The sequence below is a fragment of the Lagenorhynchus albirostris genome, chromosome 3, assembly GCF_949774975.1.
Source record: "Lagenorhynchus albirostris chromosome 3, mLagAlb1.1, whole genome shotgun sequence".
NCBI lineage: Eukaryota > Metazoa > Chordata > Mammalia > Artiodactyla > Delphinidae > Lagenorhynchus > Lagenorhynchus albirostris.
In genome coordinates this window covers 164504037-164528664 of record NC_083097.1, presented here as the reverse complement: position 1 = coordinate 164528664, position 24628 = coordinate 164504037, and the positions used below count along the sequence as shown (strand labels likewise).

At 53.9% G+C, this 24628-nt stretch overlaps 2 protein-coding genes across 6 annotated transcripts in view; one reads left to right on the top strand and one right to left on the bottom strand.

Annotated features, from left to right (window-relative positions):
- COL5A3 (collagen type V alpha 3 chain) overlaps positions 1-14436 on the bottom strand; it is a 38821-nt gene extending 24385 nt beyond the window's left edge. Inside the window, exons 1-24 of one of the 5 annotated variants that reach the window (XM_060145248.1) lie at positions 14388-14436; positions 9892-10050; positions 9610-9799; positions 9378-9534; positions 8576-8680; positions 7863-8015; positions 6183-6296; positions 5932-6078; positions 4643-4690; positions 4529-4570; positions 4147-4209; positions 3622-3696; positions 3439-3522; positions 3242-3298; positions 3090-3143; positions 2886-2939; positions 1938-1991; positions 1572-1625; positions 1333-1386; positions 943-987; positions 782-835; positions 555-599; positions 351-404; positions 163-207 (exon numbers count right to left, since the gene is read on the bottom strand). In XM_060145248.1, coding sequence (XP_060001231.1) covers positions 163-207; positions 351-404; positions 555-599; positions 782-835; positions 943-987; positions 1333-1386; positions 1572-1625; positions 1938-1991; positions 2886-2939; positions 3090-3143; positions 3242-3298; positions 3439-3522; positions 3622-3696; positions 4147-4209; positions 4529-4570; positions 4643-4690; positions 5932-6078; positions 6183-6296; positions 7863-8015; positions 8576-8680; positions 9378-9534; positions 9610-9799; positions 9892-10050; positions 14388-14400 — 1920 coding nt within the window. In that variant the 5' untranslated portion in view covers positions 14401-14436. Of the gene's footprint in view, positions 1-162; positions 208-350; positions 405-554; positions 600-781; positions 836-942; positions 988-1332; positions 1387-1571; positions 1626-1937; positions 1992-2885; positions 2940-3089; positions 3144-3241; positions 3299-3438; positions 3523-3621; positions 3697-4146; positions 4210-4528; positions 4571-4642; positions 4691-5931; positions 6079-6182; positions 6297-7862; positions 8016-8575; positions 8681-9377; positions 9535-9609; positions 9800-9891; positions 10054-10189; positions 10532-13789; positions 13836-13908; positions 14129-14387 lie in introns of those variants that run through there. The other 4 variants (XM_060145244.1, XM_060145245.1, XM_060145247.1 and 1 more) reach the window with 4 other exon arrangements.
- A 1291-nt stretch (positions 14437-15727) lies between these two features.
- On the top strand, positions 15728-21769 carry RDH8 (retinol dehydrogenase 8). The gene is made up of 6 exons (XM_060146690.1): positions 15728-15830; positions 18211-18372; positions 19012-19191; positions 20404-20497; positions 20709-20892; positions 21002-21769. The coding sequence occupies exons 1-6, from the start codon at positions 15728-15730 to the stop codon at positions 21215-21217; spliced, it is 939 nt and encodes a 312-aa protein (XP_060002673.1). The 3' UTR covers positions 21218-21769.
- The last annotated feature ends 2859 nt before the right edge of the window (positions 21770-24628 follow it).

The window sequence follows — 24628 nt, the reverse complement described above, 5'->3', positions numbered from 1 at the left end:
CCCCAGCAATGACATTGGGTAACTCTGAGCTTATTTAGGGAATGTTGCATTATCCAGGGCTTACAAAAGGGGCCCTGGTGGGAAGATTTTCCTGCAGGCAGAGTTGAAGGGAAAAGATGTTGGGGGAGGGGAGGGAAGGGAGGGAGAGTTGTCGTCACTCACCTTCTCCCCAGGAGTGCCAATGGGTCCCTGGGGGCCGGGGATTCCCTGGAAATATTTTTGAAAAAGGGGAGAAGGAGAGCATGAGAAAGCGGCAGCAAGTACAGAGGCTGGGGAAGCCAGGAGCGGTCTACGACCTCCGCTGAGCGACAGGACAACCCGCCCCCTCTGTCAGGAAAGATAGCTCAAACCTGGGACCCGGGATTCCCCTGCTGTCCTGGGGGGCCTGGTTCTCCTGGAGGACCCTGGGGAGAAAGTGAGGGTTCTGTGAAGCTGGAAGGGATTATGGTGTTGAGGTGTCAGGGAAGTTGAAACGGGGGATCATGGGAGTGGACAAGGGTATGGGTGGTCCTAGGGTCAGAGTGTCAGAACGCATCAGGGATCAGGACACATACCACATTTCCTTTGGCACCTGGAGCACCGTCACTTCCAACTACACCCTGGGGGAGGAGAGGGTGTGAGACCAGGGCAGACCCATGCACAGGAGCCTGCGTCTGAGACACTGAGAGGCACAGGTGAAAAGGTGAGTGGACAGAGAATCCAGGCAACAGAAATGGACATGCAGAGGAGATAAAGGTAAGAAAAAGACAAACAGGATGTAGAGAGACAGCGACATTCTCACCGGGCGTCCCAAGGGGCCAGGGGAGCCTCTAGGGCCAATCAGTCCTCGGGGGCCCTGCAAGGAGGTAGGAAAGTTATTCCAGCATCACTGCTCCGAGGTCCTATGAGTCCTGACTCCCTCCCCTGTGCCAGGCAAGGGGCCCAGGGGTCCCTGATACTCACCGGCTCCCCAGCCTGGCCGGTGGGCCCCGGAGGTCCCTCTGCTCCCTGTGGGAAAGCATATGACTTGGGGAGGGGGGAGGTATAACCCTCAGAGAATCACCTTCTCTCATATCGGCAGCCCCTTCCAGGGAATCTCAGAGTCAGAGTGTGTGGCAGGATCCAGCCAACTGCGTATACGTGATTTGATTCAGGCCCCTGACCCCGATCCTGGACCTGCAATCCTGGGTTTAACCCCTTAACTCTAGTCCTAACCCCACAACTCTCAGCCTGTCTCTTTGAGCCCCACCGGGGTCAGACCTTCACCCCTCCCCCAGGTTCCTGAATGCTCTACTCCTCCTGTTCTGGCTTTCTAGCTTCCAAACCACCCCCCCAACCCTCTTCCAAACTTACCTTCTCACCATCCTCTCCTGGGGGGCCAGGTTGCCCCACATGACCAAAGTCACCCTGGAGTGGGGAACACAGAGGGCAGTTCAGAGTCAACAAGTGGAGACCAGCCCCCAGGAAAGGAGATGGGGTATTAGGGGTGAGGACTCAGACCCAGGAACGGAGGCTCTGATATTGGGGGTGGGGAGGGTGTTATGAACATTGGGAGGGGGCTTGGATATGCGGAAGGGGTCTCACACACTCACCCTCTGGCCCTTCTCTCCAGGCAGCCCTGGCAAGCCGTCAAAGCCCTGATCACCCTGCACAAAGAAACATCAGCTGAGGGACTTCCCTGGGGGGTCCAGTGGGAAAGACTCCGTGCTCCCAATGCAGGGGGGCCCGGGCTCGATCCCTGGTCGGGGAACTAGATCCCACATGCATGCCGCAACTAAGAGTTCGCATGCCACAGCTAAGACCTGGCACAGCCAAAATAAATAAAGAAATAATAAATATTTTAAAATAAATGAATTAAAATAAATTGGAAGAGAAAAGAAAGAAAGAAACGCCAGCTGAGCTTTGAATCCTCTACCCTGACAGTCCCTCCAAGTCCCAGGCCTGGCCCCATCACCTACCTTAGGTCCTGTGTCCCCTGGGAGGCCTCGAGCCCCATCTGCTCCAGGGCGGCCCTATGGGGGAGATGACATCATCAAGATATCTACTACCATGTATCGAGCATCTTCCTCATGCAGTGTCTTATGCTGGGGGCTTCTACATGTACCAATTTAACCTCTTAAATATATCTCAAACCCATCCATTATTCTTTAGCCCTAGTGCCCCTTCTCTAGTTCAAGTTATCATCATCATAAAAATTAAGAACACTCATGTTCAGTCTCCATTAATTTCCCTGCTGTATGTTCCTCATGGCACTTTAAGACTATCTGGAGGACTTCCCTGGTGGCGCAGTGGTGAAGAATCCACCTGCCAGTGCAGGGGACACGGGTTCGGTGCCTGGTCCGGGAAGATCCCACCTGCCGCAGAGCAACTAAGCCCATGTGCCACAACTACCGAGCCCGTGTGCTGCAGCTACTGAAGCCCACACACCTAGAACCTGTGCTCCACAACAGGAGAAGCCACTACAATGAGAAGGCCGCACACCGCAACGAAGAGTAGCCCCTGCTCACCGCAGCTAGAGAAAAGCATGCACGCAGCAACAAAAACACAACACGGCCAAAAAATAAATTCAAAAAAAACCTATCTGGAATTATCCTGTTCATCATTTCCCCCAATGTGCCACTCTCTTCTTTGGCATGTGCTGTTCTTTCTACTTGGAATGCCCTTCCTCTCCTTTTTCCCTGGTTATACCTCAGATCTCAGTTCAAGCATCATTCCTCTGCAAGTCCTCCCAGACTCAGGGACTTGGCCAGATTCCTTTGTCACACCCTCAGTATACTGTCATTCCCTGTCCTCAGTGCTCTTATCCCCCCAATGACACCAGCAGACCCTGGGAGCACAGAGCTGAGGCTCCTGTTGGGTGTTGGGAGATGGATAAGGGATGACCTGAGGACCTAGGAGTCACTCACCATCTTTCCCTGTCTGCCAGGGGGTCCACGAGGTCCCTGAAGTCCTCGGGGGCCCTAGAAGAGAAAGGAAAGGAGGAAGAAAAATGTCAGTAATTGCAAGGGTAACCCCAGCCGCTTTGCCATTTTCCCCAGCTAGCACTCTATCCTGTAGCCCTGTGAGAAGACCCTTCCCATCAACCCTGTCCCCACCCCCACAAATCTCACCTGTGGCCCCATTTCTCCCATCTCTCCTTTTAGACCTGGATACCCAGGGAGACCCTTGGAGGAAGAAAGATAAGGTAATGCATTTAGAGGGAGTTTGAGTTAGAGTCATCGCCGCTTATGTACTCCCCACTCCACACAGTCTCCTTACTCACCACGGGGCCTGGGCGCCCAGTGAGCCCCACCAGGCCAGGGGGGCCTTTCATAGAGAGCTGAAGAGACAGGGGAACAAAGCCATCATCAGAAGTTAAATATACACCTGTCTCCTGACTATTCACCATCTCCCATCTCTGTCATTCTCTCAGTTTCATCCCATCACCCCCTGACAGTCTCCCAGTTATCCTCCACTCACCTGAGCCTGTTGCAGGACTGCCTGAGCCTGGGCCTGCTGGAAGGAGACTGGGGGTCCTTTGAGGGAGCCTCTTGCAAACTGGAACTAGGGGGCAACTAGTAGTGAGGGAAGCCTCCAGGAGAGGCCCTCCTCCTTGGTCAGGATTCTACTCCCCAAGGCTGTGCCACCCTCTCTCCCTCTTACCGGTATCATGATCACAGTGCCTGGTAGACCCCGGATCCCATCAACGCCAGGGATTCCTGGGAGGCCAGCGGGGCCCTGAGAGAGGGACAGAGACAGGGAGGGATGGAGGTAGAGAGATGGAGAGAGGCAGGAGGGAGAGACAGAGAAAGATGGAGGCAGGGAGAGAGAGAGAGAGAGAAGAGACAGATGGTGAGAGAAAGAGAAATGGAGGGCAGGAGAAAGAGTCATAAAAAGTGAAAGAGACAAAAACAGAAAGAGACAGACAGACAGACAAAAGAGAGAAGAGGAAACGGGCACAGAGACATAGGGAGAAAGACAGAGATGAAAGACACTCAGGGATAGAGACAGAAGGAGAAAGGCAGGGGAGAGCGCCCCCTCCCAGAGACAGAAGAGGAGACAGAATGATAATTCCCAGACGGGGAGGAGGATGAAGCGGAAGGGTCAGAGCCAGCTCCAGTCGCAGCCATGCTGCCAACTTGAAACCTCACTCTCCCAGGGGTTTACACCGCACAGGAAGTCTCTTACCGGTAGACCAGGGTCCCCAGGGAATCCTGGCGGGCCAGGAGGACCTGAGGGGCCAACCACCCCCTGTTGGGGACAGAGGAACAGAGGTCATGACAAATGCAAAGTCTGAGCCAGGCTGACTTCCAAACCACCACTGACACTGACCCCATACTGACCTTCCTACCCCATCACCGAGCCACCCCTGGCCCCTCAATACTATACTGACACATATAAACCCCCAACTTTACATCTCAACCCCTATTTTTACTCATCTTTTGAGCCTCAAATATCCAATCGTCTTCAAATGATCTGGCAACATTACACCCCAACTTCCCAGCCCAGAGGATCAAATACCCCAACTGCAAGTAAAAGCCAAGAAGAGGGGAATGCAGCCATGACTCACTTGGGGTCCTGGGCCTCCTGGAAGTCCTTCAAACTGCTGTCCCTGGGGGAGAAATAAGTGTGACCCCCATTCTAGCACAGACCCCGCCACGTCCTCCAGCCCCAGGCCCCTCACCTGTTCAATCACGGCCGGTTCTCCTTTTTCTCCCTTCTCCCCAGCGCCCTGGGGCAGGGGATGGAAAGAGAAGAGGTGTGAGCCCTGGAACTCAGACATAGAACTCTCAGCTAACTTACCTCCCACTCATCACACACACACACACACACACACACACACACACACACACACACAGGCATGCATGCGTGCGCAGAGTCCACCCTCTGAGCTGTCTCTGCTGTCCTTTCTTCAACCAGTATGTTTTGAGCAGCTCATCCTCCAGTTTCAAGCTGGCCACGCTGCAGCAGGGTCAGGAACATGAACCCTGGGGCATACTGTGGAGTCCTCATCCTGGAGCTGCCTCTCAAAAGCTGAGTGATGTCGGGCAACTTATTCAACTCCTATGGCCTCACCTGCATAGCGTGTGGGTGAACACCGACTGTATACATCCCACGGGAAGATAAAGAAGCTAAAACAATGCTTAGCACATAACAGGCACTCAGAGTAAGATGGTTAGGATTAGTCACCTTCTCCCCTGTCCAACACCAAAGCTAGAACCTAGACACCTTCTCTGTCTGCCTTAAGCTCCTAGGCAATCTCATCTCCTGGCTGAAGATAGCATCTCTCCGCTGATGAGTTCCAAGTCTTTATCTCCAGGCTAGACCATCTTCCTTGAACTCCAGAATTTTCTAACCCATCACTTGCATTGACAATCAGACAGGGTTGCCCGTTGAGCACAACCAAAATGAGATCCTTGACACTTTCCACCTGCTCCTCCGTCAGGCTTCCCCATCCTACTCAGTGGCGCCACTGTGCGTCTACCCGGTCATCTTTGAATTGTTCTCCACATACAGCAGCAAGAGCAAAACGGGGCACGTCCCCAATCTGTCCAACTTTTCTCTATCCCCACCACCACCGCTACAGCCACCACCCTCATCCAGGTCACCACTCTGTTTTGCATAGACTACTGGTTTCCCTGCTGCCCCTCTGGCTCCCCCTACAGTCCATCTGCTGTTCGGCAGCTAGAGAGAGCTCTGAAAACTCCCAAGTCAGATCGTATTCCATCTCAAGTGGCTTCTTGTCGTGCTTAGGCTAAAAACCAGATGAATCACCCTACCCACAGAGCCATTCATTAGCACAATGCCTGTCACATTAGCGTAGTATCTGTAGATAAATATTTGTCAACTGCACTGGGGTGGTGGGAAGGCATTCTAGGCAAGATAAAAAGAAAGCAAAAAAGAGAAGGCAGCTATGTGTGGCTCCAGGTAGGAGTCCCTCCCCCCGCACCTAACCCAGCCACCCAGACGCACAGGGAAGATCTGCAACTCAGTCCTCCATGACTGTTCTGCTGCCCGGAAGTGGGGGCCCATGGTGGGACCACCTTCTTCTTCTTCTTCTCTGGCTAACTCAGTCTCCACGGTCTCCAGTTCAGTTCCATCGTCGGGGTCCAAGCTCTCCTGAGGACATTGGGACAGACCAAAGTTTACCCCTGGCCTCTTCATTGTCTGCTACCACCACTGTCCCAGGACCTTCCCTTCCAGCCTCGTCCACTTCCCACAACCTCTAGGACGGTGACGTTGCTGCCTATGGCCACAGTCGTGGTGATGACCAAAGGCGTGGGAGTTGGAGGCAGAGTTGGAGCTGGTGTCTCTGTCTTGGGGATGTCAGCGGAGGTCTGGAGGAAGGACAGAGAAGGTACCAGGTCTGGGGTCAGGACAATCAAGACAAAAGGGAGACGAAGGAGGAGACAGACTCTCTCTCCCAGAGCACCCAGTCTAGGGAGGGGGACAGAGGAGGATTCCCAAAAAAAAACATCACAGGGGTATGGGGCAGGGGGCTGGCCAGTGCAGGCGAAGGTGTGCTGGCTGGACAAGGACAGCCAGCAGGGAGAGCCCTTGTGTGTGGAGGAGGGGCAGGGCTGGCAGGTCTGGAAGGCCTGGAAGGCAGAGTGGGACTGGCTCCAAAGCCCAGGGGTCAGGGTCAATGTCCACCACTCAGGGCCAGACTCCCGGAAGCCTATCCCATATGTCCTCTCTCAAGGTAGGTCTCAGCAGTCTGTCAGCCAGCCAGGCCACAGTCAGAGAAGGAGTGGGAGGTCCTCCTGGCCTGGACAGCTGCAGAGGAACCGGGTTAAGGGCGCACAGCAGGTGATGGGGGCCCAGGTGAAGGCTAAGGAAGGGGCTGAGAAAGGGTAGGCTACTCCTGGTGTCTCTGTTCTAGGCTGAAGTGATAACCCTTTTTCTCCCCACTGATGCGGCGAGCAGAGGTAGTGCAACCAGGGACCCTCCAACCAAGGACCCTGACCAGTGGCCCACACCAGGGACACCTACCCAGTGACCCCCAACTAATGGCCCCCAATTATTCCTACAGCCAGTGACCCATTAATGACCCCCAATTAATGACCCGTGACAAGTGATCCCCACTAAGGGACCTAACCAATGACCCATACACACCTACGAATAACCCAAATCATTGGCCTCCCACCAGTTATTCCTATAACCAGTGACCCATCAATGACTTCCCAACTAATTACCCATCAGGGACTCCCAAACTAACCATCTCATCCATGACCCCCTGAAAGGCACTCCCCCAGCTAGTGACCCCAGCTGGTGATTCCACTAGTGCCTTCTAATCAGTGGTCCCCCACTGGGGACTTGCCCGACTAGTGGTCCTTGGCAATGAGCCCCACACCATTAACCCTAAACTACAGACCCCAATAACACCAACAGCGGCCTCCGTCAGTGACCTCTAACAGTGACCTCCAGCTAGGGAACCCCCGAACATCAACCTCAGTCAGTATCTCTCTACAATGACCCCCCAACCAGCAACCTCCATCAGTGTCCCCCCCAGCTAGCGACCCCCAATGAATAACCCTCCCCCATGACCCCAACCAGTCAACCCCAAACAATGACACACTAGCTAACGAACCCATCGTTCACCCCAGCTAGTGGCTCCCCTTAAACAGTAGCCCTCATCAAGAGCCCCCTCATCATAAGGTACCCGACGGGGTGCGCTCCCTCTCTCTAGTCCCCCTGCAGAATTGGGAGTTGGGAGGGAGATATGAAAGAGCACCTAAGACAGGACCAGACCCCCCCCCCCATCGGTCAGCTGAGAGAAGTCAAAGGTCAGTTATTGGAGACAAGAGGCAGAGACCTTGCATGAGGCACAAGGGATCGGTGGGGATCAGAGGCCAGAAGCAGGGCGGTCAAAGAACAGAGGGGAGATACCGCAGACCCCTTACCTGGTTCTCCAGGGAGACGGGAGGTGGGCTCAGGGCCAAAACTTCCTTGTTCTTCTTCTTCCTGCCCTTCCCCTTACGACCTCGCCCTTTTTTCTTCCCTTTTCCCTTCCCCTTCCGCCGACGGGGAGGGGTTTCCGGTTCCCCCTGGGGTACCTGGGAAGAGGACTCCAGTCGGGTCCAGATTCCCTGAGTGGGGGCCGCATCGCTCAGATCACCTGGGGTCTTGCTGGCACATGGTCCATTGGTCCTATCTTTTATTTTATTTTATATTTTAAATTTTATTTATTTATTTATTTTTGGCGGTACGCGGGCCTCTCACTGTTGTGGCCTCTCCCGTCGCGGAGCACAGGCTCCGGACGCGCGGGCTCAGCGGCCATGGCTCCGCGGCATGTGGGATCTTCCCGGACCAGGGCACGAACCCGTGTCCCCTGCATCGGCAGGCGGACTCTCAACCACTGCGCCACCAGGGAAGCCCTGGTCCTATCCTTTAAAGCCAGGGCTCACTCAGCCCTGGGACCTGGGGTCAAGGTAAATCATATGATGAGGGGCCAAGGGTCAGTTATGTGACCTGAAGTCAAGGTCATTCATGCCTAAGAACAGTTTAAGGGCAGGGGTCACTCAGCCCCCTGGATAGGGCTCAGAATTCATTCATTCCTGAGACCTGGAGCCAGGGATGACTCAGCCAGCGACCTCAGGACAAGCCCCTTACTCACCCCTGTGGCTACAGGATCCAGGTCGTCGCAGCCAGGAAGGTGCTGCTCACAGGCTCGGAAGGCAGCCTGAGGATCTGAGCTTATCAGCAGCTCCTGAATATCTCCCTGGGGAGAGAGTGGGGGTCTGGGAAGGGGTCTGCAGGCTGACTCCGACCCCCATTCCAAGCATGAAGGTCTGGTGTTTTTCCACCCAAAGCAGGCTAAGTATAGGGAGGAGGAAGCCCCACCACAGCCCCAGAAATCCCTCTGCCCCAAAAAACTGAGAGGAGGAAGATTCTATCAGGGTGACACCAAACCACAACCACAAGCCACACCCCACAACCTCTGTCCCATCAGAGGCACAATTGTTCCTTCACTCGCGGCACATGGTGACACCTACTGTGTGCCAGGTGCCCTTCAAGGTACTGGGGATAAGGAGGGAAGCAAGAGGATGAGGTCCCTGGACTGTCATGACACGCATAACAATCACCACATCGAAAACACATCTGTCCCAGAGCCACACGACTCCGTGCCTTGCTGGCATCGCACACCATCACAACCAGCAGCGCCGTCACACATCACGACCTTATCCTTCCACCACAAGCCAAGTAGGCACCACCACAAATGATCAGTTCACGGCTTTACAGTCTCGTAGGCACATGCCACAAAGATGCACCGTGATGCCCGGCGCTCCCTTCCTCAGCTTCCTGGCGCTAAGTTGAAGCTGGATAGTTCCCTTCTCCATTCTCTTCTCCAGATTCAGGCTGTGGACCGATCTCCCTCCTGCTTCCTGCCTCAGTTTCCCCCATCACTGAAGCGCTACCTCAAAAGTCTCCTCCCCGAGGTCCTGGGTCCCCAGCACAGTAAGTCCAGCCGTGCTGATGAATCGAGGTCCCTGGCTCAGTACGGGGGGCTGAGGTGCACAGTCAGCCACCAGGGTCACCATCCCACCATCCACACTGACCGCCACACGGTGCCACCTGCAAGGGGACAGTCTCAGTGTGGGCGCGCGCTCATCCCACCTCTCCTGGGACTCCCACCTTCCCCATATTCACCTGCCATCCGTGAGGTTGACCTGCTGGGGGAGGGGGCTGAAGGAGTCACCTAGGAGGTCCAGAGCCGGCCCCAACGCCAGGCCCAGCTGCCGGACACCGGCCTCATTGTAGACGGATAGAAGGACAGACTGGTTGGCTGGCCGGCCACGCAGAGTGATCAGCACGGAGAAGCTCTCGGGAAAGTGCTCGGCTGGGAGGGCAGAGGGAAAAGGGGCAGCTCAGATGGCCCGACTGTGACCCATGCTCCCACGATGAACCACAGCCCCTCTCACCCTGACTCACCTTGAAAGAGCTCCCACGTGGGGACACTGAGCGTGCTGGCCTTGCCCACCCTGAATGCCCGGTCGCCCTGTGGGACCCTCTGGGGGCAGAGGCCGGGACCCTCGGGGAGCCCAGCCTGGCCCCCCCGCACGCCCAGGGCCTTCAGCACATCCACAGGGTCTGCTGCGGAAAGAAGCCAGGGTGCGGGGCAGTTACAACAAGCCCAGCACTCTGCGTGAGTGGCTCGGGTTTGGGGGACTCAGCCCCCCCCCAGCTATGTTTGTGGGTCAGGGGGAAGGAGCAGGCCTGGGACGCATACCCCCCTCACCACTCCACAGCTGTTCCAGCCTCATCAGCCTGTTGACTCCTGTTTTTTTCCCTTGGTTTTCGGTGAGAAAAAAAAAAAGCTGACCTAGTTCTGGGATGAATCACAGCTTCCTGGCCTGAGCCCCAGAGCCAAACTGTCCCCCTCTCCACACTCCCCCGCACCAGCTCCCTGGGGCTGCTTCCCAGGCCTGAAGCCCCCCTTGCCAGGGGAAACCCGCTTAGAGAGGAGGGGCTCCTTGAGTGTGTTCTCCCCACCTCTTCCCTGGGCTCCCCTCCCTCTGACCTCCTCCTCGACCACCATCACCCATGACCTCCTCCCTCTGACCTCCTCCTCAACCACCATCACCCATGACCTCCTCCCTCTGACCTCCTCCTTGACCTTCATCACTCGTGACCTCCTCCCTCTGACCTCCTCCTTGACCTTCATCACTCGTGACCTCCTCCCTCTGACCATTCTTTCCCTGATCCCCGCTGATTTCTCCTGGCCACCCCCTCTGACCTTCCTCTACCTGTCCCTGACCACCTCCCTCTGACTACCACCTGACCTCTTCCCTCTTCCCATCCCAGTTTCTTCCATCTGACCTGTGGACCTCCCCACTTTATCACCCCCTCTGACCTTATCCTCTGATCACCTCTCTCTGATAACCTCCTGACCTCCTCCCTCTGACCCTCTCCCTCTGATCCCAGCAAAGGAAGGGACTGATCCAGTGAGATCCTAACCCAGGCTGTCCTACCAGCCCCACCCGGTGCAGCCTGGCCAGTGCTAAGTGGAACCACATGGCTTGGGCAAGGGTGGGCGGGGTCTCCCTGAGCCCCAAACTCCTGCCTGATCTCCCCTCCCCACAGCAGACTGTCCCACTGACCCCCTGACCCAGCCTCTTGGCAGGAGCCGGATTCTGCCATGACCTCACCCCAGGGGCGGCTCTACTGATCTCACCATTGGGATCCAGGGTAGGGGGCCAGACTTGGGGGAGACAGGGGTTTGGATGAGGGCCCCCCCATCCCAGCTCCTCCTGGGTCAGACCCCTCAGTCTTCAGACTCTCCAGAGCCCTGTTCCAACCTCAGCTCTCTCTTGCCCCCAACCTTGTTCTGCTCTCTTTTTCTTCTCTCCCCCTCCCTGCCTTCTCTCTGTCCCACTTTCTGTGTCCAACTCTGAATCAGTCTTTCTCTCTCCCTCCCTCTCTTACTTCCCAGCTCTCCCTCACTCTCTAGCTCTCTGTCTCTGCCTATTGGTATTTCCCTCGGTCTCACATCTGTTTCTCTCTGCATACCTCTATCTCTGTGCCTCTATATATCTCTGTGTGTGGATTACTCCCTCCATCTCTCTCTCTCTCTCTCTCCCCTAACCCTGCTGCCTCCACCGGCCTCATCTCTAATTGCCTGTTTTGTGGCTGGGTTGTTATTAAGAGGTATTTGGGTTACAGCCCCCTGGGGCTAAAATCTGGGCTCCCAGGCTCTGCTGACCACAAGGGTCATTCTCCCGTGGAATGATCATCCCAGCTGCCCCCTCTCCAGGCGGGGGCCCAGGGGAGGGCTGAGGTCCGTGATTCCCCCCCGTGTGGCTCTCCCAGGCTCTCCTTTCACCCAGACTCCACTTTCTATGCGCTGGGAAGGGGGTCTCTCCTTGACCAACTGCTCGTTAACATTTTAAAAGTCTTTCCCAGCATCTAACCCAAATGTCTCCTGCTTCAATCTGTGTTCCTTCTGTAATGACCTTTCAGAAACCAACTGCCCTTTCTTTCCATGGCTGGCTTTGTGACACGGAGACACACAAGAGGCATTGAGTCCTGCCTGCAGGGCCAGGGGGCGGCAGTCTGTCAAGTAACTGGCTTGCCCTTCCCCCACAGATTCTCCCCTGTGCTGGTCAGGACCCCAGGGAGAGGCTAGGTGGGGGCCTAGGATGTGGAAGAAGGCAGGCAGGGACCGGGCTGGGACATGGCTGGGACGCTCTCAGATGAGTAGGAGAGCCTAGGTGTGAGTGTCTGTGCAAATAGGTACATGCGCGATTGTGTACATGCATGAGACTGTGCGAGCACGTGTGTGACTCTGTACGGACCAGGGACTAGCTGAGCGTGTGCTTTGCGGCGTGTCGATGTCTGTGGGTGTTTGGCCTCTGATGGAGGGATTAGGTGCAGTCCTTTGACTTGTCCTGGGGTCCTGGCAGTGAGCTCGAGGTCCTGCAGGTGGTGCACGGGAGTCTGTGATAGTAATAGCTCAGACTCCAGATGGAGGAGTGTGGTTATATGTGAGAGCGTGGCCAAGTCAGCGAGTGGGTGACTGGTTGAGAACATCGACTACGTTGTATGGATGCCAGTGGAAGCGTGCGTGAGAGTTTGAAAGTGTAGGTGGGTGACAAAAGCTGTGACCGTGGGGCGGGTGGCGGATGGGGCTGCCTTGGCGTGGGCCCCAGGTGTTTAACGTTCTTCGTGTCCCAGCGGCCTTCTATTCTGAGTGCACGCCTGAGATCGCACGACTGTGTGGATGTGTGACCGTGGGAGTGGGGCATAGGCCACTTTGGGATTATCCGCGTAAACACACACCTCTCTGGACTGCGGAGAAAAGGAGAAAGTGAGAAAGTGGGGGGGGGGGTGTTGGGGTCCTGAGTTCACCTTAGGGAGGGATTACGGGGAGGGCCTGACCTGGGGTATCTCAGACCAGGGAAGTCCCCCTCAATCACCACTTGAGGGACCACGACTTTCCCGAACCCCGGGGCGCCCCCGACCCAGAACCCTCGGGGGCGGGGCGCGGCGTCCAGCCAAATTCGTGCAGCTGGGCGTGCGTCAGCGCTGACTCACCCGTCCGGTGGCCCCCGGGACCCCTGGGGGGGCCCCTGAGAAATTCCTCCGAAAAAACACCCGAGGCTCGCTCAGCTTGGGGGAGCAACCTCCACTCCCCCCGCCCCCGCCCGTGCACTGCCCCGCGCCCCGCCCCGCGCCCCGCCCCGCCTCGCCCCTCACCAAGGCCCTCCCGAGGCCCTGTCCATGGTGCTGATCCCGGCTCAGGGGAGTGCGGGGAGGGGGGAAAGGGGCAAAGATGGGGGGGAAAGGAGGTGGGTGCGCGCTAATTAGGGGCAGAGGGGAAAGAGGGGGAATAAGGTGAAGCTATCTGGGGAGACGCAAAGGGAAATCTGAATCCCAGATCAACCCTCTTCCCTACTAGTCCCCGCTCACCATCCCCCATCCCCCTGGGACTCATCCTCATGGGCAAGTATTTAGCTTCCCAAACCACAACCACAGTCCTCAGAGGGTCACCCAGAGACACACAATCACACGCATAACACACACACGGTTATTCTCAAAATCAGCTCCCCACACAGACACACACTCCCCTTCCCACCACTCAATCACATACTCGCCCAGAGGCCATATCCCATCACCCAGGTGTACAATCATCGTCATCTCCCACACCCAGCACACACAGTTCCACTCCAAATGGCCGCATGCATATTGTTACACACATGTATACCTATAAATTGCATTCATTGCCACGCACCCACCAGGAAACAGGGTCACACGTTTCCCCGACCCCCCCCACCAAGCTGTCACACTCACAAACCGCCCAGAGTCAGACACTCGCCCCCCAACACCACACCGTAGCCACGCGCAACGTGCACGACCCCCATGCACGCCCCCGACTCCCGACTCCACGCCGTCTTTGGGGGCCTCGATGGATCCTGCACTCCGGGTCCTATTTTCTCCCTCCCGGCTCACCGGCCTGCGTCCGGGGGAGAAGCTGCAGAGACACCAGGAGCAGGCAGAGGCCGGCCCGCGGCTGGCCCAGGGCCCAGCGACTCCCCATTCCCACGGGACCCACACTCAAGGCGGGGGACCAGCCTGGGCGGCTGCGGGGCGCGGCGACTCCACGGGCTCAGGGCACTCTCGCGGCGGCCGGCTCCACTCGGGATCCACAGGAGACTGCCCGAGACCCCGCCCTGGCCTCGCCCTGCGCTCCAGCTCCGGGCCAGGCGGAGCTCGCGGAAAGGGGGGGAGGGGTAGCTGACAGCTGGTGGGTGGAATTGGGAAAGTTTGTGCTGAGCTCTGATTGCCCAGCTAGGGGTGGAGCCGTGGGCCGGGAGCTGGGCCCTTCTTGCCTCACCCCACAGGGTCGGAGGAGGGTCACTCCCACCCACCCTTAGAATCCGGGGTCCCAGCCTTAGCCCAAACCCTTTTCTCCTAACAGGCCTCCTAACCTTCAGCTTCCATCCAGGCCCTGGAATTAGGGGTACAGCTTTATACCAGATCCTTTCTGTCTCAGCCAGGCCCCCAAATTCTGATGCCAAATTCTCACCCACCTGCCTGGTCCCACAGTAAGAGGTACCGACCTCACTCCATACTTTCCCTGCAGGTCCCTAAATAAGGGATCTTCACCCCGCCTCAAACTCCACCCCAGATTCCAAAATGGGGTCCCTAGCCCCACCCCCAAACCCTCACCACAGATTCCAAGACACAGTTCTCACAGTTCTTTCTTTCCCCCAAACTCTTAATCTTAAAATAAAGGCTCCCATCTCCATCCCTAGCCCTCTTCTCCCTGACTCAGGCCCCAGATGGAGGCCCCAGCTCCATTCTCACACATGGCCCATTAAATCAGGGAGTATGGCCCTACCTTAAGCAGGGCACTGCCACAGGGAGGGGTGGACCCCTGCCATTCCTGGGGTGAGGCGGAACCCCCCCTCACCCCACTGGGACACCCCCGCCCCCATGTGAGGAGGCCCCAGCGGGTCAGGTCAGGTGGAGCTGTCTGTGCAATTGAACAAGCACAGACATGCTGGATCTGAAGGAGCTTCCGCAGGGAGGAACCCAAGGGGCATATCCCGGGCCCTGAACTGCCCACTTCCCCCGCCCCGAGGCCAAGAGGGAGAAGCCGGCAGTGTCTCCCTCCCAGCCTCTGGCTCCTCAGACAAAGAGACTCTGTGTCCTTAGGGAGGAGGGGGTGGGGCCCCATCTGGCCTGAGGGGGAGGGGGGCCCTGAGAAGGGGGAGGAGAGGGAATCTCCCCAAGCTGCTCCTCCTTTCTCTCCAGGGACATCAGAGACTAAGACTTTTCTGGCTAAAACGCTCATAAAGTTCGTGCCCTGCCTTGGTCTGTTGGGAAGTTCTTCCTATAGTCTATCGCACCTTCTGACATTTCTGCCCATTCTCTTTGAACGGACCCTTCTGGGAACACACTCTCCGTCACCTCTCTCCAATCACAGATTCTTTGCCCAGAGTAGAGACAGCAAGAGAACACCTCCACTTATTCCCCACACTGCCTGAAACTCCCCCCAGCCCTGGATAATTTATCATCGTAACAAAAGCCCCCAGTTTTGAGTGTAGCAGCGAGAGGACATTTTTGACAGATAAAAGGAAGGCACTGTATTGAAGTGAAGGGATTCCCCCCAGCTGCCTGCCCAAAGTCAGTTCATAATTGAGGGCTCCCAGGGCCCATTCGTCCTGCAGGTGGGGTGTGCTTAGGAGGGGACAGATGAGCAGAGGATGGGTGGCGGGAGTCAGGTGCCGGCCAGCAGAGGTCACGCGTCCAGAAAGGGATCAACATGGCCGACGCACCCCGGACTGTACTGATCTCGGGATGCTCCTCGGGAATTGGCCTGGAGCTCGCAGTGCAGCTGGCTCGTGACCCCAGGCAGCGCTACCAGGGTAAGGGGACCAGGGTGAGGCTGGGAAGGACAGGAGTGGGCATGGCTTCCCAAGACCCTTAGCTCTCCCAGCACTAGTTCCACTAGTCCATGACTTCGACTGCATTTGGGGGCTTGGGGAGGACCCAGGACACACGGAGGCCCCCTTCCCACCTCCGCTTGTGAATCATCCCCTCATCCAAAGAATATTTCTAATGCACCCATTGGGTGCCAGATTCTAGGTGCTAGAAACACAGCTGCGAACAGAATAGACAAAATTCTCTGTTCTAGGTAGTGATGTAGTGGGGGAGGTGAGGGAGGACAAACAATAAACAGATTTTTAAATCGTATTAGGTGGCTAGTGCAGATAAGTGGTCAGAAGCAAAATAAAGCCAGTGGGGTGGGTGTGGGTGATATTTATTTTTTAGAAGGGCTGGCTGGAGAGGGCTTTTCTGAGGTTTCACTTAGTCATTCCCTAAGAGTCCCCACCCCCACTCATTCTCAGATTAACGCTCCAAGATAAGCCTCTTAAGTGACCCTGACCTTGAGGGTTTAAGGAGGAGGGGGCTCTAGGTCTAGAGACTCGGCCCCCTGCCACTCTGGGATCAATAGCCCCAATCTTCACCCCACCCATGGGAACCTTTGACCCAGTGCACACTGGAGTCGAAGTAAGCAAAGGGTCATTACTTAAGAGGAGGGCATTGCCCCAGTTGGCAGAGTTGCTTCTCCCAGCCCTCTACCCTCTGTCTTAGAGACGTGCACAGCTTCGGGTGTGACAGTCCGGGTGCTAGTGTGCAGAGAGGGAATTCTGCAGCGTGTGCCCCTGTGGGCTGGCAGATGAGTGTCTAACACTGCTGAAGGATGATGTTTATTGACTGTTTGCAATGTGCCAGGCTTCCATCTAAGTGTTTTGCATATTAGAAAGTCATTTAATCCCCACATCACCCCGATAAGGTGGGCACTATCATTTGCCCCATCTTAGAAATGAAGAAACAGAGGCACCGATGGCCAATGGTCCTTGCCCAAGCTGGAACTTGGCAGAGTCTGGATCTGAACTCAGGTAGCCCAGCCCCCGGGCCCATGCTTGTCACCGTACGTAGAGGCACGGGGTCCCACTCATGTGTGCAGCACCTGCGAATTACATGGGCTCACAGACAACATGCAAATGTGTGTGTGATTGTGGGTGCAGGCGTTGGGGGGGGGCGGGTGCAAACATGTGTACAGGTGCATGAGCTCAGCACTCAGACGAACCCAGGTTGAAATCTCAGTTCTCACACCTGCTAGGGGTTGGAGCAGGCAAGAAACCTCACCGTGTTGAGCCTCAGTGTGTTAATGGGGATAATAATATTGCCTACGTGTTCTGATTACTATCGCTAGAAGCAAGTCACCCCAAAATGCATGGGGTGTATGGCGTACACAGCTGTACGCCAAAATGTATGGCGTGAAACAGCTGCAATTGTCTATGTCTCGTGGTTTACAAGGGTCATGAATTTGGAAGGGCTCAGCTGGGCGCTTTGGGCTCAGGGTCAAAGGCTCACAGAGGAGACTGGAACATGTGGTCTTTCTATCTGGGCTAAGCTTGGGCTTCTTCCCAGCATGGTGGCCTCAGGACAGCTGGGCTGCTATAGGGTGGCTGAAGCCTACAAGAGTGAGTATTCCAGCAAGCAAAGCAGAAACTGCAACATCTTTTCCATCCTAATCTCAAAAGCCACACAGGGTTACCTTTCCCATCGTCCATTGATTCCCAGCTAGCCACAAGATTCAAGGGGAGAGGAATCAGATTTCATGGGCTGATGGGTGAGCAGCTAGGTTCTAGAACAGCATGTGTGATAAAAGATGTTGAGGCCATCTTTGGAAAATAAGTCAGTGACCTGATCATAGGATTCTTGTAAGGATTAGAGTTCGTGTTTATAAATGTGTTTAGCATATTATCTGGCATATAGTAGGTGTTCAATAAATTGGAACCTACGTTGATGATGTAAATGGGGCTATCCATACTTGCATGTGCATATTTGCACCTATGTTGACTTCAGGTGTGCATGCATTTCTTTTCTCAAGCCATCTGTTCTGTATTTATTTTATTGTCTTACCTACTGGTTTTGAATTCTGTGAAGGCAGGGACTTTATCTTATTTCATGCAATAGCCTCAGCACCTAGAATAGTGCATAGGGTGTAGTAGATGCTCAATAAATGTTTGTTAGATGAGTGGATGGATGGATGGAAGTGTATACAAATATCTGTGCACAAGTATGCATTTGTGGTTGTATGGCAAATGTAGGTGTATAAATCTGTGGGTCTCCATTCCTCTGTGACTACTCATGCAAAATATCACAGGAACATGTAAGTCCACACACAGGGTAAAGGAACCTAGTGCCTGCTCCAACTCTGTTCTCTGTCCCCAGTGGTGGCCACCATGAGGGACCTGGGAAAGAAGGGGACACTGGAGGCAGCTGCTGGGGAGGCTCTGGGTCAGACCCTCACCGTGGCCCAGCTGGATGTGTGCAGTGATGAGTCAGTGGCCCAGTGTCTCAGCTGCATCCAGGGAGGAGAAGTGGACGTGTTGGGTGAGTCTGAGCATCCCCTGGGGTCACTCGCCCCCTCCCTGGCCTAAGCATAGATCCTCATCACAGCAAGTTCTTTCCAGTGTCTGGGCACTAACTCTCTTGTTTCCCTAATAACCTCTGACCCTGGAGAGAAGGGGTAGATCAGTTGGCTAAGAGCCCAGGATACCATTCAGTTTATTAGAGATATAGGAAATATACTGAGACCTGGGGATAGGGTGGATTTTATCAAATAGAAATTCTCACATATGGGGAAAACCATATGTGGTTGGGAAAACTAATTGGATGAGTCATTGTGGGAAAGGAGCATGATGAAGAAGCAACTCATGGTCCCTAAACGGTCTTCTAAGGAGGGTGTGGCTGTTTTGATGCAATTTGGGGTCAGAGCTGAATTGCTCATGCATTAAAGTAGAGGCTGTCCCCAGCAGCCCTCTTCCCCACCCAGGGCTCAGAGTTCCCTATAACAAATGCTGTACTATATTTAAAGATTATCAATGCTACACATTTGTCCGCCCAAGATACCTTGGACTAGCCCTGAAATTGGAGTGGGGGAGGGGTGGGATAATTTAGGGAGTGTCCCTGGGGGAGTGACACTAGAAGGGTTGGGGGACTTCAAAATAACCCTCAGCCCTACCCCCTTAGTGAATAATGCTGGAGTGGGCCTGGTGGGGCCCTTGGAGGGGCTCAGCCTAGCTGCCATGCAGAACGTCTTTGATACCAACTTTTTCGGGGCCGTCCGTCTGGTCAAAGCTGTACTTCCTGGCATGAAGAGGAGACGACAGGGCCACATCGTGGTGGTCAGCAGTGTCATGGGGCTGCAAGGTGAGCCCTGGGGATGCACCCCTGGGAATCCTCCCAGCGTCTGACCCTCCCCCGGCTGGAAGGATGGCAACTAGGTTTTAGCTCATATTCCATAAATATGCCTGCATTGAGAAGCATTCTGCAGCTCAGAAGGAAAAAGTTCTGGGATAGGGGCTTCCCTGGTGGTGCAGTGGTTGAGAGTCCGCCTGCCGATGCAGGGGACACGGGTTCGTGCCCGGGTCCGTGAAGATCCCACATGCCGCGGAGCAGCTGGGCCCGTGAGCCATGGCCGCTGAGCCTGCGTGTCCGGAGCCTGTGCTCCGCAACGGGAGAGGCTGCAACAGTGAGAGGCCCACATACCGCAAAAAAAAAAAAAAAAAAAAGTTCTGGGATAGATTAACTATGTCTACCATGGTACAGGAGTAGACAGGGGTGGTATAGATGCTGCCAAAGGCCATCCACATCCATTTTCAACCCCACTTCTGGAAACCTCCAAAAATTTCTTCCAACCATCCCACAAAACTCAGAGGAACCATCAGCACTCCTCCTGAGGCTCCTTCTTGCCAAACACCTCCCACCAGGCTCCAGAGATGTCTGGATTTGGGACTCTGCGGTTCTGCAGGAAAGAGAGCAGTGATCGACTAATGATGTCTGCTATGGGCCTACTATGGAGGCCATCTACTTGCCATCCTTTCTCCTTGAACCTCTCTAGACTCCCTTCCTTTCCCTGGAAATTTCCTCGGATCTGCCCCCCTCCCCAGCAGTCCCCTAAGGAATCCACCCTACTTGTTACCCTATCAGGGAAAAGCTGCATTCACTCAGCCCCATCCCTTCAGCCTCTCTTCCAGCTGGATCTCCTGATCTTGGAAGGGAGGGGGACACATTCACTGCTCAACAGGGACCAGTAAAGATCCTGGTGAATGGTGCTTGCCCTTGGGGACCCTGGGCATCCTATGCCCAAGTGGCCCAAGGGTTTAGAGGATAGAGGGAAATAGGAGAGTTCCCTGGGCTGAGGGTGGATGGAACACTGCCAGGAAGAGATGGGACCTGGCACCCCAAGACAACCTCATCCTGACCCCATATGCTCCCATCACATACACCCATCAGGTTGGCCCCAGATATGCTGTGATCCCGAAATCCTCTTTGCTCTGTCTCCCAAGACCCCATCCCTCTGGACCCACAAAGCCCATCACCCAGACCCCCAAAGAGCCCACCTTCCTGTAATCCTCTCAGGTGTCGTGTTCAATGAAGTCTATGCGGCCTCCAAGTTCGCCATGGAGGGATTCTTCGAGAGTCTGGCTGTCCAGCTGCTTCAGTTCAACATCTTGTGAGGCGGGCACTTGGACAGTGACAGGGGAATGACGGCAGTGATGGGACAGACAAGGGAAGGGGAGTAGCGAGGAGCTGGGGGAGCAAGGAGGCATGAAACAATGATGGGAGAAGCAGGGGGGTGAAGAGGAGAGATGGGCAGTAATGGGTAAAATGGGGCAGCGAGTGTGTTGGGGCTCAAGACCTTTTCCCCCTACCCCTGTTCCCAGCATCTCCCTGGTGGAGCCGGGCCCGGTGGCCACCGAATTTGAAGGGAAGCTCCTGGAGCAGGTTTCCACAGCCGAGTTCCCAGGCACTGACGCTGACACCCTGAGCTACTTTCGGGATTTGTACCTCCCGGCCTCCAAGGAGCTCTTTCACTCTGTGGGACAGAGCCCACAGGATGTGGCCAAGGTGAGTGGGGGGCCCAGAGCCCCAGGACATGGCTCAGGTATGTGAGGGGGGCCCTCCCTACAGAAACCCCCTCTCCTTGGGTCCCAAAGCTCAGGGCTCTACCCCGCAGGTAATTGTCAAGGTCATCGGCTCAGCCAGACCACCCTTGCGCAGACAGACCAACGCCCGCTACACTCCGCTGACCGCCCTCAAAGCCATGGACCCCTCCGGCAGCCTGTATGTGCAAACCTCCCATCGCCTGCTCTTCCGCTGGCCACGCCTCCTCAACCTTGGCCTTCGATGTCTCGCCTGCAGCTGCTTCCGTACCCCAGTGTGGCCCCGGTGAGCAGAGCCTCACCCAACCCTCCTCACCCCTGAACAGCCAAGCCTCTTCGGTTCACATCCATCTCAGGCCATACAGACTATCCACTCATTCATTCATTCATTCAGCAAACTCTGCTTGACCCATTCTGTGCCTGGGCATTGCTGGGACCCCAGAGAGCCCTCAGCCTCTAGACACAGACCCCTCTGCGGTCAGGGCTGTGGCAGAGAGAGGGGACCCTGGGACTCTGGAACCCTGGGCTGAGGAGCCCAGATCAGAGAGCTGGAGTTGTGTCTGGGAAGGCAAGGGAGGCTTCCTGGAGGAGGGGGCATTTTTGCTGGACCTTGAAGGATGAGATAGACTGCCTCAGTCAACCTCTGGACTTTGCTATCTTCGGTCTGTGGATTCTGGGATGATCCAAACATCACCATCCCTCCTCCCCGCCTATACACACAGCCAAAGCTGGTTTCACTAAGGGGTCTCCAGACTTTTCTGGTCACATACTCCATCAGTAAAATGTGTTTGTGCATACACCAGCAATGTATGTATATGTCTTCACAAAATATATATTTGTAACCACTAGCAATCACTGTATTTAATAAAGTTCAATTTCTTACATCTAAATAAAAAATTAAAAAGCAATAGGGTCTATCTCACACCTATTAGCATGGCTACAACAAAAATAAAAATTGCCCAGAAAATAACAAGTGTTCACAAGAATGTAGAGAAATTGGAACCCTGTGCACTGTTGGTGAGAATATAAAATGGTACCGCCACTATGGAAAACAGTACGGCAGTTCCTCAAACAGTGAAATAGATTTATCATATGACTCAGCAATTCCATTCCTGGATATTACCTGAAAGAATTGAAAACAGGGTCTTGAAGAGATATTTGTATACCCATGTTCAGAGCAGCCTTGTCCACAATAGGCAAAAGGTGGAAGCAACCCAAATGTCCATCAACGGGTTACTGGATAAACAAAATGTGATCCACCCATACAATGGAATATTTATTCAGCCTTAAAAAGGAAGGAGTTTCCGGGCTTCCCTGATGGCGCAGTGGTTGAGAGTCCGCCTGCCGATGCAGGGGACACGGGTTCGTGCCCGGGTCCGTGAAGATCCCACATGCCGCGGAGCGGCTGGGCCCGTGAGCCATGGCCGCTGAGCCTGCGCGTCCGGAGCCTGTGCTCCGCAACGGGAGAGGCCAGAACAGTGAGAGGCCCGCGTACCGCAAAAAAAAAAACAAAAAAGGAAGGAGATTCTGACACATGCTACAACATGGATGAACTTTGAGGACATTGTGCTGAGTGAAAGAAGCCAGACACAAAACGGACAAATACTGTATGATTCCACTTATATGATGTCCCTAGAGGAGTCAAATTCATAGAGGCAAAGTAGAATGGTGGGTGTCAGGGGCTGGGGGAGGGAGGAACAGGGAGTTAGTGTTTAATGGGGACAGAGTTTCAATTTTGCAAGATAAAGAGTTCTTGGAGATGGATGGTGGTGACAGTTACACAACAATGTGAAGGTACTTGTCACTAATGAACTGTACACCTAAAAATGGTGAAGATGGTAAATTTTGTGTTATGTGTATTTTAGCCCAATTTTTAAAAATTTAAATCAATAGGGGTCTCATCTGAACCCCTGAGACGGTGTCCCTAAATTTCTTGGCCCTCCTCTTGAGAATTCGGAAGTGAATGGACTCTGGGCATAAATGCTGGCTCTTTCTCTCATTCAGTGGGTGGCCCCAGGCAGGTGACTCCCCTGATGTCATCTTCTACCAAGCAGGGTTAGCAATAACAGTGCTGAAACGAAAGTCCTCTGGACTGTTTCATTTCACTTGCAGTTTTTGTTGTGGTTTGTGTTCAAACCTTGGAATGCCAAGCTCTGGGCAAAGTTTTTTAATTAATGTTTGCTCTGCAGTTTTATGAGATGAAGCCACTCAACATCCCCATTTGCCAGGGGCAGAGGGGAAGGGGCAGGAATCAAGTCTGGGGCTGTCCAGCTCAGTCTATGCTGGTCTTTAGGGATCTCTCGTGATCTTTTCTAAGAAAAGAGAAACTGAGTCCAGGACCCTCAGAAGAGGTCTCTTTGAGTCATTGCAGAGATAATGGGGGCTATTTAATAATTTTTCAAATCAACTCCTCCCTTCCCCTATCCCATACTGGACTTTTGAAGCAATGTTGTAATACCTGAAAAAGAATATATGAAAGTAGATAGTGGTGATGGTAGCACAAGTTTATGAATCCACCAAAAACCACTGAATTGTGCGTTTAAACCGGGCAAATTTTATGGTATATAAATGATATCTCAATTTTTATTTTTTATTTTTTTGGAGTCTATCCCAGTCATTTTATTTCACATGACCTGAATATTGATTTTTTAATTAAATTTTTGGAGTATAGTTGATTTACAACGTTGTGTTAGTTTCAGGTGTACAGCAAAGTGATTCAGTTATACATATACATATATCCACTTTTTTCTAGATTCTTTTCCCATATAGGTCATTACAGAGTATTGAGTAGAGTTCCCTGTGTCAATTTTTAAATTAAATTAATTTTTTAAAAGAATAGATGAAATGCACACGTGCAAGAGGTCTTTACCCAGGAGGCTCACCCCAGGATTACATCAATCAATTTCCTCCACCTTTGGCTTCGGGTTCCGTTGGGTTCTGCCAGTGGGAGGGGAAAGGCCACGGCGTTTGTCCCTCACGCTCCTTCCATGCAGGTCAGTGTGGATTCGCAGCATCCCTCTATCTCAGCCCCAGCTCTAGTTTCTGAGAACCACTCCCTCCTTTTGCCCCTTTCAACTAAAGATGGTGATGGGACCCCACAGTTGCCAGCAGGGCGGCACGTCTCCTTACCCCCAACCCTTCCCTTAACCATTGTTCCTGTCTTCATCACTTCCCAAATTACCCACTGTGAGTGTGCTGTCTCTTTCCATCCAAGGTGCTGACTGATGTAACATATGCACTTGACAGAGCAGAGGAGCAAAATGCATACACACTAGCCCACCATCAGACTCTCCCATTAGAACATTATCGATATTCACTGTCTGCCTCACCCCAAAGGTCTCCACTGTCCTGAATTTTATGTCCAGCATTCTCTTGTTTTTTTAAAAAAAAATCCTTTAGAACTCTACTCAATATTCTGTAATAACCTATATGGGAAAAGTATCTGAAAAGGAATGGTTACATGTATATGCATAACTGAATCACTTTGTTATACACCTGAAACTAACACAACATTGTACATCAACTATACTCCAATAAAAAATAAAAATTAAATTTGAAAATGTATTTTAAAAATTCCTTTAAATAATTTATTTTAAAAGACACATTTATCTCCTTACCAAGAAGAAAAGGCCATCATACCCACCATGAGTGAAGCTGAACTCGATATTTATTTGCAGATGGCGCGTACAGTATTCCAAACC